This window comes from Mustela putorius, unplaced genomic scaffold (genome assembly GCF_011764305.1).
Source record: "Mustela putorius furo isolate JIRA1106 unplaced genomic scaffold, ASM1176430v1.1 tig00000275_pilon_pilon_pilon, whole genome shotgun sequence".
In the NCBI taxonomy this organism is placed as follows: Eukaryota; Metazoa; Chordata; class Mammalia; order Carnivora; family Mustelidae; genus Mustela; species Mustela putorius.
Window position 1 is genome coordinate 22,544,852 of NW_025421341.1, and position 21,204 is coordinate 22,566,055.

Genomic DNA, 21,204 nt, shown 5'->3' on the forward strand with positions numbered 1-21,204 from the left:
ATCATCCCTTTTGGATAGAGATTATACATATTCACTGCTGTTTGTATATATCCCCCTGCATATATTCCTGTTCTTATCTCTCCCTTTTTGTAGTTGCTACCTGACCAAACTCAGATTGCTTTTCTAAGTACTGTGACTGATTTACTGACACTTACTATCATGGTAACTTAAAACAGGGTGTTAACAAAAAGAAGGGATTATAACAGCCACAGCCCCTCAAGCAAAGGCCTCCACAGATGCTGGATGTTAGAGGAAATATAGGTGACCACAGTTTCCTCCAGAGGAATCTTCTAGAGACCTATGTAGAAATGTCACATAGTCTCAGGTGTATTTGTGATGAAAAGATAGGAGCATTATTTATTTTTGCTTGGACTTTGATGATTCAGCTACAGGATATAAGGGTGGGGGTTTGTAGGGTTTTGCTTTAATACCATCAAAATTAATTGTGAAATAGTTATTCTTTATTCATCTGGTGCTGGTTTCCATTTTTTAGGAAATTGTAAATATTTATCCATCTATCAACCCACCCACCTTGACAGCACACCAGTCTAATAGAGTTTGCAATGCTCTGGCATTACTACAATGTGTGGCGTCACACCCAGAAACCAGGTGAGTGCTTGGATGAGTCTGGCAATGGAGGTTTGTATCAAATATGGTCTTTTTCTGATTGATGAGCGGAAGAACATGCAATAGGAGTAGGAAGCATGTGCATAGATGTGGATCTTCAGGATTCTCGTGTTTTTTTAGAGAATTTCTTTTCTCTAATTCGCCAAGTTTTCATGTAGTAACAGTATAGTATTGTTTGATAGTTCTAAGTTTTTTTTTATTATGGTAAAATATATATGACATAAACTTACCATTTCAGCCATCTTTAAGCGTAGAGTTCAGTGGTATTAAATATATTTATAATGGGCAGCTATCCCCACCATACATCTCCATAACTCTTTTCATAGTGTAAAACTAAAACGGTACCCATTAAACCGCAATTGCCCATTACTGTAACCCCTTGTAACCATCGTTCTACTTTGTGTTTCTTTGATTTTTGACTACTCTACTACCTTAGTTAAATGGAATCGTTCAGTATTTGTCTTTTTGTGCTTGGCTTATCTCAACATCCATATTGTAGCAGATGTCAGAATTTCCTTCCTTGTTAAGTCTGAATAAAAATCCATTGTCTCATTTACTTTTTACCCATCCATTCATAGCAATGATCTATTAAGGAGTGTTCACGGGGTCTGGCCGGCTCAGTAGAGCGTGTGATTCTTGATCTCAGCGTCATGAGTTCGAGCCCCACATTGGGGATAGAGTTTACTATTAAAAAAATTAAAGTAAGAGTGATATTCATATCTCAAGAAAGATCAGGCATGTAGATATTTCCTCCTCCTGAATTCATGGTAGGCATCCCTATGTAAGGCACAGTGCATGGAATTTACTACCAGTTTAGTAAATATTTGACCCCAGTATTTTTTTCCCAATGAACCTAGTTTGGCTTCGTAATCTTTCTTAACACAAGATCCTCGGCAATCTGGTAACAGGTCAGAATTGGCATGCCAGTTGGCATGCTACATCTGATAAGAAAAGGGAAATCCTGTTCAGTAATCCTGTTTTGTGACCTTTATGGTTCTAAGGCATTTAACAATCATCTTATTATAGTCTTTTGTCTCTTTATCAATTATAAAATCTGAGTGCTAAGTTGGCACTGACATTGCAGAATTTCAGAGAAGTTACTGTGAAAATTATTCTTAAGCACTTAAGGAAAATGCAAGAGTACTTTGAGTGTTAAAAATTTAAAGAGTTTGTTCTCCCACAAGATTAGTTATCTATAAATAATACAAAGTAATAGATTGGTTCTATATTAGTTGCCTGAAATACTAGCTTCAGATTACAATGTTTTTAGAGGGGTACCTGTGTGGCTCAGTTGGTTAGGCCTCTAATTCTTGGTTTCAGCTCAGGTCTTGATCTCAGGGTCATGAGATCGAGCCCCAAGTTGGTTTCCACAATCAGCATGGAATCTGCTTGGAATTCTTTCCCTTCCCTCTCCCTCCCCTTCTGTTCCTCGCGCCCCCTTGCATGTGTGCTTTCTCTAAAATAAGTAAATCTTCAAAATGTTTTTAGAATACTTAGTATATCAGAACTACTCTTAACAAAAAAAGAACAGTGTGCATTGAAACAGCAGATAAATCTCATAATGGCTGCTTTGTTTCTTCATTTTGGTTTATAATGTTTTGTCTGACTTTACCTGTGAATATTATTAATCAGTCATAAATTAGGTGAGGGAAGGCACCTAGGAGATTCTCCTGGGCAGTTAATAGCATTTTTATAACCTATTTTTTAAAATCCACATTTTATCAGTTTTTTAGGAACTTGGTACTAATTACAGGGAAAATTTTGTATTCTCTTAACCATAAACCTAGAGTAGATTTTTTAAATTGTGACATTGCCATTTTGAGCTAGATTTTGTGGTGAGAGGAGGGGGATGAAAGGGGGCTCCCCTGTGCATTGTTGGATGTTTAGCAGCATTCCTGGCCTCTGCTCACTGGATGCCAGTAGCACCCCATTGGTTGTGACAACCAAAAATATCTCCAGACATTGCCACATGTACCCTGATGAGCAGAGTCTCCCCAGCTAACAACTGCTGGTCTAACTAATGACCAACAACTCTTCTAGAGATTCCTTGGTTAGTTGACATTACAGGCCCTAACAAAATAAACTGTCTGGAAATTGAATGTTCAGAATCCTTAGACATGAACTCTGAGCTCTGACTGGGATTATGTTTTTCTTCCAGGTCAGCATTTCTTGCAGCACACATCCCACTTTTTTTGTACCCCTTTTTGCACACTGTCAGCAAAACACGGCCCTTTGAGTATCTTCGGCTAACCAGTCTTGGAGTTATTGGTAAGTTATTGGGGTGGTTTTGCAAGTCTGAAATCTTTGGTGTTTTGGTTTTTATACCTTTTGTTCCCCAATTGTTCATTTTTGTCTTCAAGGTTGAGTCTATTTTCACTAATGAGGGCATAATAATAAATAGTAATAAATAATAAATATTTATTAAGTAAATAAGTAATACAGTGGTTCTTACTAAGTACCATTCTGAATGTTGTTAATAAGGGTGTGAAGACCCAGCATTTGGGATTAAATTCAGCATATGTGTAGAAACAATTACCAGAATCATAGGGAGAATAAAGAACAAGCTAAAGGCAACAGAGTATTATTGCAGAAATAAGAATTTGAGTTGGTTTTTTTTGGAGGGGGATGCCTGGGTAGCTCAGTCTGTTAAGTGTGCAGCTCTTGATTTCAGCTCAGGTCATCATCTCAGGGCTGTGAGACTGAGCCTCTATTGGGCTCTGTTCTGAGTGTGGTGCTTGCTTGGGTTTCTCTCTTTGCCTCTCCCTCTGCCCCTCTGACTTGAGCCCATGCACATTTTTTTTTTTTTCAAAAAAAAAAAAAAAAGAATTTGCATTGGTTGTTTTGTTTCTTTCTAACTTTGAAGGTTTTGTCCTATAACTACAGATGTTCATCCTCTATTTCACCTTTTTGAATTTTTGCATGCCAAAGGTAATGTTTCCATGTATATTTAGTATAGGAGATGTGTCTAAAGTACATTTTACTCAACAAAATAATATATTAGCTGTTTCAGATCTCAGACTCCCAGATAATAAAGAACGGTCTTTGGATTTATGAAAAATAAATACATTCAAGAAGTGTTTCTTTTTAAATTCCCTTCAGTGTTATTTTCTCGTAGTTTTTGCTCACATGCTGGCCAAACAGTAAGAACATCAATTGTATAAACTTTGGTTATTGTGTTTATGTTCAACCTGTGTTCATATCCCTATAATTATAAACCATAGGTCAGGAAGTATACTGTAAGAGTTTAATACTTCTATTGCTTCTCAACCTTTTGGTTAAGATCAAGTGTAGTGTCTGTTCTTACCAGTTGAAAAGTTTAGTATTTCTGAGACATATTTCTCAGAAATATTTTATTGTACATTTAAGGAGTAGCTGCTATCTCATGTACTCCACATGAATGTTACTGGTTTTTACATCCTCTCCAAAGTAGTACTCTTAGTTAGAAACATTTTTCCCCAATGTATTTTATAATTTTAAGCTACAAAAATTTCTCATGTAGGATTTAAAACATGAACAAGCCAAAAGAAGACAGTTCTATCATTAATTCCAATTTAAATTGTCCTACTTCTGCTGGGTTTTTTTACCACAACAGTCAGATGATGCATTAGCTGATGTTAGAATAGGTTAACTGTAGGGGGATAAAAAAAGATATTTGTATGTATTAGAGAATGATGACTGCATTAACATCCATCACCACACATGGGCTGGCTCAGTTGTTGGAGCATGGGACTCCTGATCTCGGGGCTGAGTTCACGTCCCACCTTGGGCGTAGAGATACTTAAAATCTTTAAAAAATCCAGCACCACACATAGTTACAAATTTTTTTTTCTTGTGATGAGAACCTTTAATATTTATCACCTTAACAACTTTCAGATATGCAATACAATATTGTTACTATAGTCACTGTACATTACATGTGCAGGGCTTCTTTATAACTGAAGGTTTTATACTTTTTGACCACCCTTACCCATTCATTCATCCCCAGTTTTTTACTGAAAAAAATTCAGTGGAATTAATAAACCTCTAACCAGATAGGACTGGGAGAAAAAAAGAAAACACAAATTACAGGTTCCAGGAATGAAAGGGTATATGTTATAACAGACTGTATAGACGTTAGAAGAATAATGAGTACTGCTAATAACTCTAAGCCCATAAATTTGACAACTTAGGTGAAATGGACAAATTTTATGAAAGATTCAGTCTGCCGGACTATACTCAAGCGAAAAAAGATAATCTGAATAGCTTTACATCTATTAATTTGTTTTTGTAGTTTAAAAACCTTCCATCATAGAAAACTCCGGGCCCAAGTGATTTCACTGATGAAGTCTAACAAAAATTTAAAGCGGAAATAATACCAGTTCCACAGAACTTTTCCAGAACATAGAGACTTCTAAATTCTTGGTGAGGCCAGCAGTAATTATTCTGAAATAAAACCAGAAAAAGACATTATAAGAAAACTATAGGCCTCTATCCCTCAAAAACATAGATACAGAAATTCTCAACAAAATGTTAACAAATCAAGTCCAACAATATGTGAAAAGGATCATCATGATGAAGTGGGTTTATCCCACGAACAAATGATGGTTTAACTTTCAAAAGTCAGTCAATACAGGGATGTCTGGTTGACTCCGTTGCTAAAGTATGCAACTCGATCTCAGGGTTGTGAATTCAAGACCTACAGTGAATATAGAGATTACTTAAAAATAAAATTAAAAAAAAAATCAGTCAATATAGTTGGCCATATAAACAGACTAAAGAAGAAACAATGTATAACCATTTCTTTAGTTTAAAAAATAAAAAGCCTTTGATAGTACTCAGCATCCATTTATGATAAATATTCCAGCAAAGTAGAAATAGAGGGAACTTTCTCAACCCAAATAAGTTTTAAAAAATAAATCCTACAGTTAAGATCACAGTTAATTTGAAAAACCAAGCTTTGCCCCCCAAAATTGAGAACAAGGCAAAGATATTCTCACCACTCCCATTCAGTATCATCCTGGAAATCCTACCTGTTGCAGTAAGGCAAGAGAAAAAAATTAAAGGCATACAAATTAGAAAAAAATTAGATAGTCTATTCATTTTTATGTGCTAGCTAAAACAGTCAGAAATTGAAAATTTAAAAACCTACCATTTGTAATAGCACCAAAACATGATGTAAATCTTACAAAAGATGTGCAAGATCTATAGCTAGAAAACTACAAGGCAATGATGAAAGAAGTCAAAGAAAACCTAAATAAATGCAGAGATATACCGTGTTCATTGATTGGTATATCAGTGATTCAGTATTGTTGAGATGTCAGTTCTCCCCAAACTGGTTGTATAGGTTTAGGGCAATTCCAACAAAATCTCAGAGCTTTTTTTTTTTTTCATGGAAACTGACAGGCTCTTTCTGAAATTTATGTGGAGAGGCAAATGAACTAGAATATCCAGGGTTTCTTTTGTTTTGTTTTAAAGATTTATTCATTTATTTTAGAGAGAGTATGTGTGAGCCCTGGGAAGGGCAGAGGAAGAGGGGAAGCAGAGCCCAACATGGGGCTCAATCCCAGGACCCTGAGATTGTGACCTGAGCTAAAACCAAGAGTCGGTCATTCAACAAACTGAGCCACCCTGATGCCCCTAGAATACCAGTTTTTAAAAGGAAGGACAAAGGGACGCCTGGGTGGCTCAGTTGGTTGGACAACTGCCTTCGGCTCAGGCCATGATCCCGGAGTCCCGGGATCGAGTCCCGCATCGGGCTCCCAGCTCCACGGGGAATCTGCTTCTCTCTCTGACCTTCTCCTCACTCATGCTCTCACTCATGCTCTCTCTCACTGCCTCTCTAAAATAAATAAAAATAAAATCTTTAAAAAAAAAAAGAAGAAGAAGAAGAAGGACAAAGCTGGAAGATGAATACTACCTAATTTCAAGACCTAGTGGAAAACCAGTTGTCAAGACAGCATAGTATTAGAGAAAAGCTAGACTTATAAATCAATGGAACAGAACTGGGGAGTCCAAAAGTTGACCCACACAGATATGGTTAATTGTTTTTTTTTTTTTTTTTTTTAAGATTTTATTTATTTGACAGACAGAGATCACAGGCAGGCAGAGAGAGAGGAAGGGAAGCAGACTCCCTGCCAAGCAGAGAGCCCAATGCGGGGCGTGATCCCAGGACCCTGGGATCATGACCTGAGCCACCCGGGCGCCCCAGTTAATTGATTTTTGACAGAGGTACAATGACAGTTTAGTGGAGAAAGGATAGTCTTTTCAATAAATGGTGCTGGAACAATTAGATATCCATATGTAAAACAAGGAACCATGATTATACCTTGTACTGTATATAAAATTAGAATGGGGGCACCTGGGTGGCTCAGTCATTAAGCGGCTACATTTGGCTCAGGTCATGATCCCAAGTTCCTGGGTTCGAGCCCTGCATCGGGCTCCCTGCTCAGCGGGAAGCCTGCTTCTCCTTCTCCCATTCCCTCTGCTTGTGTTCCCTCTCTCGCTGTTTCTCTCTATCAAATAAATAAAATCTTTTTAAAAAAATTAACTCAGAATGGATTTTAGACCTACATGTAAAGTTAAAATGAAATAGTAACTGGAAATCTGCTTTAGGGCATATTAGTGAATTATGGTACATGCAGTTTGCTGTGGCATTTAGAGATGTAGCATTTATAGTTTGCCAGTTCTTGTTAAATGATACTCCTTTCTCTTCTAAAGTGATTGATTTTGGTTATTATAGATCTGATTAATCTAGGCCTTTTTGTATAAAAGCTAGTTGGTACATTGGGCAGCTTGGGAACCAGTCGTTTGTTTAATGGGGCTCTGCTTCCTTATGTACAGAATGGAGAAGATTAACACTGAACTGTGTCTGTTGCCTGGTCAATGGTGTCAGGTTAAAACTCAACAGAATAGAATTGGAATGAATTTTAAAAATCATTTGTTCCAATTCTTATTTTATAGATAAACAGAGGCCTGTAAAGAGATGGTAACTCTTACAAATTTAGGCAAACTAGTTGTGGAACTAGGATTAGAGTGTGTGTGTGTTATTTTGGTATACCCTTCCATGTGTGCACTTCTTCAAGAAAGTGACAGTTAAACAACCAAGAATCTATGTTTGTTTATGTCTGAATATCCTTTTCCACTGATAGAAAATTCTTCTCTCTTACCTGAAATAAATGGAGAATAGATGGTGATATTATTGTGTGGTTGTCTGATTTAGAGAGCTGACCCGCTGCTAACTATGTGATGGACCAAACTTGGTACCTGATCTTTGAAATGCTAACCAATTCATTTCAGTCAACGTGTGCTTTCTCTTCCTTTTCTTTTTTTCTTTCTTTTTTTTTTTTATTATCAGTTTGAATCAGATCCTCTGGCATGAACCCCAGTTTGTGTTCTCTGTTATTTAAGTTCCACAACTAGCTGGATGAACCCTACAAAGTTCATTTTCATTAAAAACCCTGACTCTGAAACAATTTTGTTTGTCCATATTTTCTTTAGGGGCCCTAGTGAAAACAGATGAGCAGGAAGTAATCAACTTTTTATTGACAACAGAAATTATCCCTTTGTGTTTGCGCATTATGGAATCTGGAAGTGAACTTTCCAAAACGGTATGTGCTTTTCTGTAGATTCTGTATTGTATTGGCTCTTGGACTGCTTCATGGTCCTAGAATCATTTTCTGTGTCCCTTGGGCTTTTTGAAACTTCTCTGTATTTATTTTCTTTTAGATAAAAATTGTTTAAAAATGATCATTTAAAAACCCCAACCCTTAAGAGGAATATAAAGTTAAACACTGAATTTCTCCGTTTTCTCTGAACCCACTTTTCCAAAGGTGTATTATTCTGGACTTTTTTTTTTTTTTTTTTTAATTTCTTTATTTGAGAGAGAGAGTGCACACACGCATGAGAGAGCTTGAGAAGCAGGCTCCCCACTGAGCAGAGAGCCTGACACAGGGCTTGATCGCAGGACTCTAGGTTCATGACCTGAGCCAAAGGTAGACACTTATAAAACTGAACCACCCAGGCACTCATTATTCCAGACTTTTTTTAATGCACACTCAAGTGTATACATATTTGCGCTTCTGCTTACTTTGCTTTTTAACCATGAATGACAATGTGACTGGGTATAAAATTCTTACGTAATTTTCTCTGTCAGAACTCTGTTGCCATAGCTCTGTTGTCTTCTGATATTGAGTATACAGTGAAATCTTGGAGCAGCCTGTTTTTCCTTTTCTTGGTGAATTTGCTTTTTCTGTGTAGATGACTGTAAGCTTTTATTATTTTATTATTTTATGTTTGATAATCTTACATCAAATTTTTTTCCAGAAGAGCATACTCTTCATGTCTCTTGTTAATTTTCATAGTATTTTTCATTTGTTTTGGCCTCTCACTTCAGCAACATCAGTTATGCTATGTATATATATTTCTTAAAGATTTTATTTGTTTGACAGAGAGATCACAAGTAGACAGAGAGGCAGGCAGAGAGAGAGGGGGAAGCAGGCTTCCTGCTGAGCAGGGAGCCCAATGCAGGACTCGTTTTCAGGACCCTGGGATCATGACCCGAGCCAAGGGCAGACACTTAACCAACTGAGCCACCCAGGTGTCCCTCAGTCATGCTATATTATATATCTTTTCTATCTTTTTTCCCCTCTAATAGCTTTCTACTTTATTTTATCTCATGTTTTTTTTCTCAAGGCTACTTTTCCATGTTGCTATTTTTAGCAATATCCAACCTCCGCTTCTATAGTATGTGCAGTCACATTGAATTAATTAATATTTAATGCTGAGTTGGATGTAAGCAGATGTAATGATTTTTAAAATTTTGTAGTTTTAACATGCAATACAGGGGCACCTGGTAATCAGAAGAGCATGTGACTCTTGATCTCAGGTTTATGAATTCAAGTCCCATGTTAGGTGTAGATACTACTTAAAAAAATAACTTTTAAACGTGTTACAGATAAAAAGTAGAAAATTCAAGTAAGTGGTTCAAATAAAAGCAAGTCTCCTACCCTCAGCCTCTCAATTCTCCCTGAAAGTAACCAACATTACCACTTTCTTGTATCTTTCTGGAAGTAGTTTATACATGTGTGTGTGGGTTACAGCTTAATTTTGTATTGATATTTTCCTTAGTGTCTGCCCTCTCACTTCTCGTGTCTTTTCAGCTCCTCTTCAAAATTTTTATCTTTTGAATTGTCTTTTGATATTTTTAAAAATCCATGTTTTCTTCAATTTCTTTGAAAATGTAGATAGTTACTACTTGTTACCTCTTCTCCAGGTATGTCTGTGCAAAAGTCTTCAGTTGGGAGCAGTTCTACCCAAGATCGCTATTTGTTTAAAAATAATGGATGGAAAGCAAGGTGGTAGGAGCTCGTACTGGCATACTTTTAAATCAAGTGTTTTACCTCTGAATATTTTCTACCCACTCTACCAGTCTAGGGTATATGTGTTAGGGAGGAGGTATCTGTACCTCTGTATTCATTTTTCTGCTTAAACGCATAAAGGGTAAGTGACGGTTGGATCTGTATGTGTGCTCCTCTCATTTCTTCCTTAATTTTAGGGGGTTTTCTTAATTTCAGTGGGTTTCTTGGGCAGGATCAGAATAGATACAACCGTACTCTGTCATCTTATATTAGTGGTTGCCTGTGAATAGGTTTTTCAAGTTGGCTTCTTATAGATGGGGTAGAAAAAGACCCCTTTCTTTTGTGGCATCTCTCCTTTTTTCAGGAGCCCCATTCTAACGATCCCTATTTACCTTCTTTGTACATTACTGGAGTTAATTCATTCTGAGTGCATATAGGTTCCCATTAGCTTATATGGCATATCCTGCTTGGTGTGGTGAATAGCTCCTGGCTTGTCTTCCTTTGCTCCATGCAGGCAGATACCTTACGACGTTTGCTTTTTATGTACAATACTTAGTCTAACACCTTGCTCTAGTAGGCGCTTCCTAAAGTAGAGGGTCTCAATTAGGGATGTGTGGAATGATCACCTGTGAAGTGGTTTTTGTTTTTTGAGGGGAGAGTGGGTACGGGGGCAGTGGGGAGCAGGGGGAAAGAATCTTAAGCAGGGGGCACCTGGGTGGCTCATTTGGTTAAGCGACTGCTTCAGCTTGGGTCATGATCCTGGAGTTCCGGGATCAAGTCCCGCATTAGGCTTCCTATTTGGCAGAGAGTCTGCTTCTCCCTCTGACCCTCCCCCTTCTCATGCTCTCTCTCTCTCATTCTCTCTCTCAAATAAAAAAACCTTTAAAAAAAGAATCTTAAGCAGGCTCCATGCCCAGTGCAGAGCTCAATGTGGGACTTGATCTCACAACCCTGAAATCATGACCTGAGCTGAAATCAAGAGTCTGACACTCAACTGGCTAAATCACCCTGGTACCCCAATGAAGGGTTTTAAAACTGGACATGCCTAGGCCCCATCTCTGACCTACTGAGTCATTCTCTGTGGTGATAAAGTCTGGACATTGGTGTGTTTTGTTTTGGGTTTTTTTTTAAAGATTTTATTATTTATTTGATAGAAATCACAAGTAAGCGGGGCGGGGGGGTGTGAAGCAGGCTCCCTGCTAAGCAGAGAGCCTGGTGTGGGGCTCGATCCCAGGACCCTGAGATCCTGTCCTGAGCTGTAGGCAGAGGCTTAACCCACTGAGCCACCCAGGCGCCTCTGGACATTGGTGTTTTTTAAAAACTTCCCCCAGGTGAGAGTATGATATAACCATTTTGGGAGACCATCTGGCAGTATCCACCAGCAGCATAATCCTATGCTATGACCCAGCAGTCCCACTCTTGGGTGTATGGCCAAGAGAAAGGAGTTCTTACATACATTACAGTATGTAAAGAATGTTTATAACAGCATTATTCATAAAAGATAAATTGTAGTATAGCCACAGAATAAACTCCACAGTAATTAGGAAGAATACTGATATAGGCAGGATAGTTGATGCTCATATATTGAGCAAGAGCAGCCAGCATATGCATGAATTTGTACTGTATGATTCCATTTAATTGAAAGTCAAGAATGGGCAAAACCACTCAGTGAGGATCAGTCTGAATAGTGTTTACTTCTCAGGGAAGGGTTTATGGTGGTTGTTTTGTTTTGGTTTGGTTAAAGATTTGAGAGAGAACATGCTCAAGCAGGGAAAGGGACAGAGGGAGAGGGCAAAGTAGACTCCCCACTCAGCGCAGCGCCTGATGTAGGGCTCCATCCCAAGACCCTGAGATCATGACCTGAACCAAATTTGGACACTTAACCGACTGAGTCACCTTGGCACCGTCTCAGGGAAGGGTATTGACTGAGAAAAGGCACAACGGAATCCCCTGGAGTGCTGGAAATCTTTTGTATTTTAATCTGGTTGTGTGGTTCCTAAATGCGTACATAGGTAAAAATGCATTAAGATACACTGAAGGGGGTGCCTGGGTGGCTTAGTGGGTTAAAGCCTCTGCCTTCGGCTTAGGTCATGATACCAGGGTTCTGGGATTGTGCCCCACATCGGGCTCTCTGCTCAGCGGGAAGCCTACTTTGTTCTCTTACAGTTCTGCAACTTAAAAAATTATTAATCATTTTCACCAAGCTAAAGTCAGAGTGTTGGTAGGGCGGTATTCCTTCTGGAGCCTCTAGGAGAGCATCCCTTTCTTAGCTTTTTCCAGCTTCAAGAATTACATTCTTTGGCTCCTCCATCTTCAAAGCCAGCAGTGTAACATGTCCAGATCTCTTTGTGCTCTGTCATACTACTTTTTCCTATGTGATCAAATCTGCCTCCACCTCCCTCTTACAAGGATACTTGAAATTCTGTTTAAAGCCCTCCTGGATAATTGAGAATGATTCATCTCCCTGAGTTGTTGTTGTTGTTGTTGTTGTTGAATAATCTCTACACTAAAGATAGGACTCAAACTTACAACCCTGGGATCAAGAGTCATGTGCTCTTCCAACTGAGCCAGCCAGGCACCCCTGTCCCCAAGATCCTTAATGACTTTTGCAGAGTCCCTTTTGCTAAGAAGGTAGCATTCACCGAGTTTGATTATTGGGACCTGGGTATCTCTGGGGGCCATTATTTAGCTCAACCACAATTTTATACCCAAGTAAAATAGTAAAATAAAATAAACAGTTGCCACAGCTGGTTCTGATGAGCAGCCAAGGGAGGGAGTCATTAAAACAATTGTTTGACTTGAATTAAGCTAGTATTTTCTAGTCCCTTCTGTGTAAGAGTTAATTGAATTTAAATTGAGGATATTCTTATGTGTGTATGTGTATACAGGTAATTTTTTCAAATCAACCTATAATCTTTGTTTCAGAGGTATAGGACTGTGATTCATCAGTCTTACACAATTCACAGCACTCACCATAGCACATACCCTCCCCAGTGCCCATCACCCAGCCACCCCATCCCTCCCCGCCCTCTCCCCTCCAGCCACCCTTAGTTTTTGTTTCCTGAGATAGTGTCCTATGGTTTGTCTCCCTCTCTGGTTTTGTCTTGTTTCAATTTTTCCTCTCTTCCCCCGTGATCCTCTGCCTTGTTTCCCAAATTCCACCTACCAGTGAGATCATGCGATAATTGTCTTTCTGTGACTTACTTCACTTAGCATAATACCCTCTAGTTCCATCCACGTCCTTGGAAAAGGCCAGATAAAATTGCGGATATTCTTTACTATTGTTGGAATAGTGTTAGAAGGGAGGCTTCAAAATCTTAATTTTTAAAGATCTTTTAAGGGTAGAAAAAGCTTGGAGCCCCTGGGTGGCTCAGTCAGTTAAGCGTCTTGATCCCAGCTCAGGTCTCAATCTCTGAGTCACAAGTTCAGGCGCTGCATTGGGCTCTATACTGGGCATGGAGCCTACTTTTACAAAAAAAAAAAAAAAAAAAAAGAGTAGGCAAAGCTCTGATTACCTCATTTGGAAGCGATGAGGCACAGCTGAATTTCTAAACGCATCTTTGCTCATGGAAAAAGAGAAAAAGCTCTGTATTCAGAGGAGGTTTGGACCTCAACTCTACAACTTAGAGGCTTTGTCACTTGGGACCTTAACCTGACAAGTTAATAATTAGCGCTTAATGCCTGGCACACAGTGTTTGGTAACTGAAAAGTACCTACATTTTTAAGAATTTCATAATTACCCAGAACCTACCCTTTTATGTAAAAAGAGAGTAACAGTGGTACCTACCTCATAGGTTTATTGTGAAAATTAGGCAGGGCCACCTGGGTGGCTCAGTAGGTTAAGTGTCTGCCTTTGGCTCAGGTCATGATCCTAGGGTCCTGGGATCGAGTCCTGCATTGGGCTCCCTGCTCAGCAAAGAACCTGTTTCTCCCTTTCCCTCTGCCTGCTGCTCACCCTGCTGTGAGGAGCTTTGTCAAATAAATAAATAAAATCTTTAAAAAAAAAAAAAAAAAAGCCATGTTATACCATTAGGAAATACTTTAGCGCACAGTAAGTATTCACTACGGTAATAGGTTTATTATTAATTTTGTTTAAACTGTGCATATCTTATTGACTAAGTTACACATATGGTTGGGGTCTCTGCTTAATTTTCTGCTTCACAATTCTTCCTGGACAATGAATCAACAACCATTGGAAGACAAGTCTGAGCAACGTTTTGGACTCCTTAATTTTTGTTTTTACTCCAGGTTGCCACATTTATCCTCCAGAAAATCCTCTTAGATGACACAGGTTTGGCATATATATGTCAGACATACGAGCGTTTCTCCCACGTTGCCATGATCCTGGTGAGTTCTTTCATCTAACCCCCTTAAAGTTACTTGTGATCACACAGCTTAGTCCCTTTGCAGCCGACACTGAACAGCTTCTTGGAACCTTGTGTGACGATTCTTAAAATACCTGATCTCTGATGTCAACTGGGATTATTTTGTGTTTGTGTGTTTTTTCCTACCCCAACCCTTTCTGGGGGAAAACAGGGTAAGATGGTCCTGCAGCTCTCCAAAGAGCCTTCCGCCCGTCTGCTGAAGCACGTAGTGAGGTGTTACCTGCGACTCTCAGATAACCCCAGGTAAACATTTACAGGATTTCTAGGACTTTGGGGAAATGCCCTGGTGAATAGTTGCCTCATCTCATGGCATAGCTCCTATATCTTTAGGGTTGGGAAGGGATATAACGATAATTAGTTTGGCAGAACTTGATTAAATCCTTTTAAAATCTGAAGTGCTAAATTTTAAAATCCATCAGAGTTTTGGGGATGCCGGGCTGGCCCAGTAGAGCATGTGACTCTTGATCTTGGAGTCGCGAGTTCAAGCTCCATGCTGGGCTCAGAGCTTACTTAAAAAAAAAGCCCATCCGAGTTTTCTCTCTGTAACTCTGTACCCTCCTCTGGAATTCCAGAGAGTCCAGACAGTTCCCAGGGAACCTTATGATACATTACTCCTGTGGTTTGAGCTCTCTGTTGCTGCCCCAGGTGGTCAAGATGATAAGTATATTTTCAAAGATCTCATAAGAAAAGAATGGAGCCCAGAGGGCACTTGAATTATACTTTCAGTTCTCTCTTTGATTCCTGTAAAGTCGTTGAGCTAATTATTTTATCTCCCTATGTTCATAATCTTTCTGTCAGAAATCATACATTGTAGATACAGTGCATTTTAGAAGTGTTTGACCTTTTGCTTTGTAAATCCATAATTCATGCTGAAAGCCACTTGCTTAGGTTCTGCTAAACCACATAATGGGGCAATTTCTGTGTTCCTAGGAGTGGGGATAACTCGATTTAATGTGAGCTCAGCCTTCTGCCCCTGAGGTTATTCAAGCCTGAGCTGTTTCTTCATCATTTTTTCCTGTTCTTCAGTGGTTCCTGTTTTCTTCAGTTTGAAAATAGATTTCTTTAAACTAGTCTGAGTACAAAAGCTATAACTATTTAAAACAGTTTTATAAACCATTAGCTTTTGGAGGTTTTCAGATTTCACTTTCCACTGGTCATCTTTTAAAGAAAGTGAAACATTTGAAAGTTCATCTGATAGTGTTGCCACTATAGATTTGTTTTTACATCTCATATCTTATTAAGCATTTTAATTATAAAACTGAAGCAGGGATGTCTGGTGGGCTCAGTCAGTAGAGCATGCGACTCTTGATTTCTGAGTCATGCATTCGAGCCCCACATTGGACGGAGAACTTACTTTTTTAAAAAAAGGAAAGAGAAAAAGAAACTGAGGCGGTTTTTAGAAAGACACAAAATCATATTAATTTAGAATTAAAGTCCACTAATTTATCATACTGTGAGTTGGGTCATCTCCCTTTTCATGTACTGATTTTGGAACTGTTTCATTTACTATAACCCATCAATTTTTACCGTGAGCATATTGACATTATTTACTGGAATAAATCAGTGAATTGAACTGTTGCACCATTTCATTCCATTTTGCTGTGTCTTGGAATTCCACATTGAGCCATCATTCTGAAAATGTTCACAGGTGACAGACCCTGGAGATCTGAGCCCATAGCTAATACAAGTTGTAAGGAATTTTAATGGATTCTTAAGATAACTTGACTGAACCTCATATTCCCGGGATTCTGTATATTTATGTCTAAGAAAGGGCTTCTTCCCTGTCCCCCAAATGTGGGTTTATTTGCTGGTCTCCCTGGTTGGCTTGTTTGTCTCTGATGTAGGGCACGTGAAGCGCTCAGGCAGTGCCTCCCTGACCAGCTGAAGGACACGACCTTCGCCCAGGTGCTAAAAGATGACACCACCACGAAACGCTGGCTTGCACAACTGGTGAAGAACCTGCAAGAGGGCCAGGTCACCGATCCCCGGGGCATCCCCCTGCCCCCTCAGTGATCCTCCCCCACCCCCTCCTACCACTCCCCCAAGCTGGGGAAGGGAGGGGGAACCCGAGAGGAAAACAGCTCAGGTTTTACCGCTGACCAGGAATAGACAACCTCAATGCTGAACTGCACTGGAGAAGAGGGGTGAGGTCACCTCGCTGAGGTGAACGGGCTGCCATCTCGGGCTGCCTCTGGGACCTGGGCTCCCTCTGCTACTCCCAGGAGATGGGCTCCTGACACAGCAGTCTGCCACCACAGCTCCAGGAGGGTGTCAACACCAGCAAATGCTGTGTCTGCAGCGTGCCCACGATGGCCCTTCTCCCCTACCCGTACTAGCCACTGACGGGGAGGGGGATGTGGCGGTGGTAGCACGCTAGGCATGCCAAACGCCTGGGACCAAGCCGTGTGGCAGTCTTCTAATTTGCCTTCCTGGAAGACTCAAGACGTGTCTCTTCATCCTCTCTCTCAGTATTTGTTTACTTTGGTCTCTTGTTTTTGATGTCAGAGAGAGGTGTATTTAGTGGACACGAGCTGTAATACTCAGCAGAACTTTGTCAATTGGCACTGTTTACAAGTCTGTTAGCTGCATAAGCTTAATAAAAAATTGGTCTGGGCATTACATCCCCTCTAGCAGGCCAACAGCTGCATGAGCTATGGGGAGGAATGGGAGGCAAGGGAAGGATAAAGCCAAAGGACAGCAGGACCCCATCGCCTCTTTCCCTTCCCTTTCCGTCCTTCTGCCCCCAGTTCCAGACGCCACAAGGACCCTAACCTTGTTTCTGGCTTTAGCTGCTAGCTTTTCCAAATCTCAGTGCTTTTCCCTGTTCCACATCCCTCCTATTAAACTTCCAACAGACGTCTTAATTCATCAGGCTGTCCTGGAAGGGTGTTGTACTGGGGGAGGAGAGGTGGCTTGGGCCTCACCTTCAATTCCAGTCCTCAGAGAGGTTTCCTGGGTGACTTTTAAAGGGGAAGGTGCCTGGGGACCAAGATGACAGGCTGCTTGATCCCATTCTTTAGTATAAATTTCTGCAGCTCCTTCTGTGTTCATGATTGTACTTCAAGTGGTATTAGCTGAATGAGTTCATCTACTCAGATTTAAGACAGAGGGCGGGACTCTGCTTCTTCGCTGTCTTGTCTTTTTTTTTTTTTTTTTTTTTTGACACATTCCCTATTGGTCTATGGGAATTACAGGGTTGCCACTAAAGTACTTCCACTTGTTCATATCGAGTCAGCGAAACCCCCTCTCTTCTTTGGAGCTCCAGATGTCTTCACAATCCAGAGACTTGAATCTGTAATACAGTGTAAACTGCCTTGCTTTCCCCCAGTCCTTCCCTCTGCCAACACCTGCTCTCTCTCTCATCCCCACCCCCAGTCAAAGATGGGTTTATTAATCCAACTCTAGAGAGAGACGAGGGATTTTCTGTCCACATCTCCCCAGTGAAGGTATCACCGAACAAGTTTGGGGAGGGTCCGTCTGTAAGGAGCAAGCTCCGAGAAACCTCTGTGGAGGCAGTTTGGCCAACCCAAGGGCTCTTCAAGCCGACTTTCACAAGGGGAGCCGGCCTTGTTAGTTAGCTTCTGTCTCTAGAGCCAACAAAGTAGTAATTGAGTAGCCCAGATGTAGGAAGGGTAGAAGAAGCACTTACTCCCCTGCCTTCCAAAATGAAGAGGAGAACCAGGTGAGCTCTCAGTCTCAAGCCTGAAGAGAAGAGGTCTTGGAGGAAGAAGAGAACAGCATGGACTGGACAGACGTCTGGACTTCCCTCAGCCCATAGTTTCGTGAGCTGGAGAGGCCAGCTGAGGGATCTCTTGATTTTTGCCAACTGCCTTCCTGCTGAGCCAAAGTTTTCTCATTCCCCCTTCACTGGGGAAGCAGCTGAGGCCCAGGGCCTTGTTCCCTGGGAAATTGTCTGCTCGCTCCATCTTCTGGTGCATTGGCCATGTTACTGTGCCAGTAGTGTCTTAACTCCTGTTCCATATATTCTCAGCTGGCCTTGGCCCCCACCTAGGAGTTGGGGGAGGGATGAAAATGGGTATTATTCCTTGTAGTTGATCCTGATGTCATGTATGTATGAAGAGACCCTCCCTTCATTTTGTTTTGTTTTGTTTTGTTTTGTTTTCCATCCCTCTCACTCCCTAACAGGATTGAAATAAAACCTGTTTCTGGTTTTATAAAAATAATTTTTCCTTTAAACTGGAGACTTGATTTTGTCAATATAGAGATCTCTAGGCACTCTGGTCACATGATCCTGGTCCCCCGGCCTCTGCCATCTGTTTGACACAAACACACTGTTCTGCCAAGAGGGCAGAGATGGTTCCCCTGTGGCTGGGTCCTTTGGGAAGAGCCCTGCTGCTGGATGAAAGCTGTTGGGGAGGCTGGGGCAGTACCCTTTATCTGGTTCTGCTTGCTGAAACAGAACCTCACTCCTCACTGTCGTAGCCATAGTTTAGTATGGTGCGGGAGAGACCTGAAGTGAAGAGGTAGCACTGGAAACATTTTCTCACAGACTTGAATATACTTTTCCTCCTGAGTTTCAAGACTTAGCACACATCCCCAGAGTTTCCATGCCTGCTTCGGGCATTTAGCAGGACAGAGCTAACCTCTGCTTCCAGCTTTTTTTCCAAGGCATCGGAGGGCCCATGACTGAGTGGTGGAACAGGGCATGGAGAGGCACTGGTAGCCTTCAGAGCCTGCCTGCCTTCCTGTCTACATAGCATTCATTTGCTCACTACTGCCACTCAAAGGCTGAGATAGGGTGGGGGAGGGGATATACGAAGGTATTGCTATCAAAAGCCCAAGGAATAGAAAAGCATACAATGAAATGAAATTCCTAAATGCTGTGAAATTTAATTTTTTTTAAAATTATTTTAAAGCATTTGTTTCAAAAGCTAATCTAACAGATGAGTTGAACAACACAAGTAATAAGCCTAACTTAATTGATAAACAGAACACTGTACTCTACGCCAACAGTGTACATACTGTCTTCAGGCCAGACGCGTTTACTAAAATTGGTCACAGTAAGCCATCAGGCCTCAGAAAATTTTTAAAAATTAAAATAATGTTCTGTGAACACAGGATTAGGTCACAAAAAAGAACTGGAAATATCTTAACTTTAAAAATAAATAGGCAGGGGGCTCCTGGGTGGCTCAGTGGATTAAAGCCTCTGCCTTCGGCTCAGGTCATGATCCCAGGGTCCTGGGCTCAAGCCCCACATCGGGCTCTTTGCTCAGCAGGGAGCCTGCTTCTCCCTCTTTCTCTGCCTACTTGTGATCTCTGTCAAATAAGTAAATAAAATCTTAAAAAAAAAAAAAAAAAACAGGCAGTACAGTTCTAAATAACCCATGGGTCAAAGGAGAAATCACAAAGTTAGGGGGAAAAAAAATGGATAATGAAGATACACATCAAAACCTGTGGCATACAAGTAAAGTAATAATGTGGCTTTAATTCACATGTTATAAAAGAAAGGCTGAAGTCAGTGATCTAAGTTTTCATGTCAAGAAACAGGATAATAAATTCAAAAAATAAGAAAATAAAAAAAAAAAAAAAAACAAAAGCCAGTGAAACAGAAAACAAATCTTCAAGAAAGAAAAATCAATGAAATGGGAAGTCATTACATTGAAAACATTAATAAAATTGATAAAACCTAAGTCGACCTTAGATTAGACCAAAAACATTTTGGAAAAAGGGACATCACTCATATCTTACACTCACTAATCTTCCATGAAGTTCAGAGACTGTAGAATAAGGGCACAGGTCCCCATTCACTTTTGAGGCCACCAAAACCCAGCAAGGTTATCACAGAAAAACCAGGGGTTGAACTCTTCTGTGAATGTAGATGTAAAATTACTGGAAAAAATAGGCAAATCAGTTCTAAGAGGGGGAAAAAAGAGATAATACACTATACCTAATTTGGGTTTACTGAAATAAACCAGGGTTGATTCAATATGTGAAAAATAATTAACAATCAACAAATATTAGTAAGGAGAGAAATCATAATTATCTAGGCAGATACACAAAAGAACACTACAAAATTCAATACCTATTCATGATTAAAAGAAAAAAAAAAACTTTAGAAAACCAGAATTAGGAGGGCACGTCCTTAAATCTAACAAAAGGTATCAACAAAAATGCTATAAGAAACTTCCGAGAAAAATACAAAGTCCTCCTCCATGAAATGAGGATTGAGCCAAAGATACCCACTGCCACACCTCCAGGTATCATACTGGTTCAAGCCTGTGTGATAAACCAAGAAAATACAAGGATCATAAAGGTAAAAAAATTGGCTGACAACATGACTGTGTACACTCATAATCCAGAAGAATCTGCAAACTGTTAGAATGAAAGGAATTTTGCAAAGTCCCAGAATGCAAAGTCAATATGCAATCAATCAATCACGTGTCTCTAAATAACAAGGAATTTCAAAAATATAACAGGGAGTCTGGCTAGCTCTTTTTGGAAAAGTGTGTGGCTTTGATCTCAGGGTGGTGAGCTTGAGCCCCATGTTGGATGTAGAGATTACTTGGGGGAAAAAAAAAACAAGGGGTGCCTGGGTGGCTCAGTGGGTTAAAGCTTCTGCCTTTGGCGCAGGTCATGATCCCAGGGTCCTGGAATCGAGCCCTGAATCGGGCTCTCTGTTCAGCAGGCAGCCTGCTTCCCTTCCTCTCTCTCTCTCTGCCTGCCTGTCTGCCTACTTGTGATCTCTGTCAAATAAATAAAATCTTTAAAAAAAAAAATAGCATAAGAAATCAAATAACTCAAAATAGATATATTGAAAGATGTGCAGAACTTTTACATTGAAAACAACAAAACGCTCTTGAAAGAAACACCTACATAAATGAATGGGAGGATATATC

At 40.1% G+C, this 21,204-nt stretch overlaps 1 protein-coding gene and 1 pseudogene across 1 annotated transcript in view; both read left to right on the plus strand.

Moving 5' to 3' along the window:
- The window catches only part of CNOT9 (CCR4-NOT transcription complex subunit 9), a 30,965-nt gene extending 12,421 nt beyond the window's left edge, over positions 1-18,544 (plus strand). The window contains exons 3-8 of the mRNA XM_004762760.3: positions 494-609; positions 2,786-2,895; positions 8,104-8,213; positions 14,211-14,309; positions 14,499-14,590; positions 16,192-18,544. Coding sequence (XP_004762817.1) covers positions 494-609; positions 2,786-2,895; positions 8,104-8,213; positions 14,211-14,309; positions 14,499-14,590; positions 16,192-16,360 — 696 coding nt within the window. The 3' untranslated portion in view covers positions 16,361-18,544. The remainder of the gene's footprint in view (positions 1-493; positions 610-2,785; positions 2,896-8,103; positions 8,214-14,210; positions 14,310-14,498; positions 14,591-16,191) is intronic.
- On the plus strand, positions 3,883-4,011 carry LOC123391692 (annotated as a pseudogene).
- Positions 18,545-21,204: the final 2,660 nt, after the last annotated feature.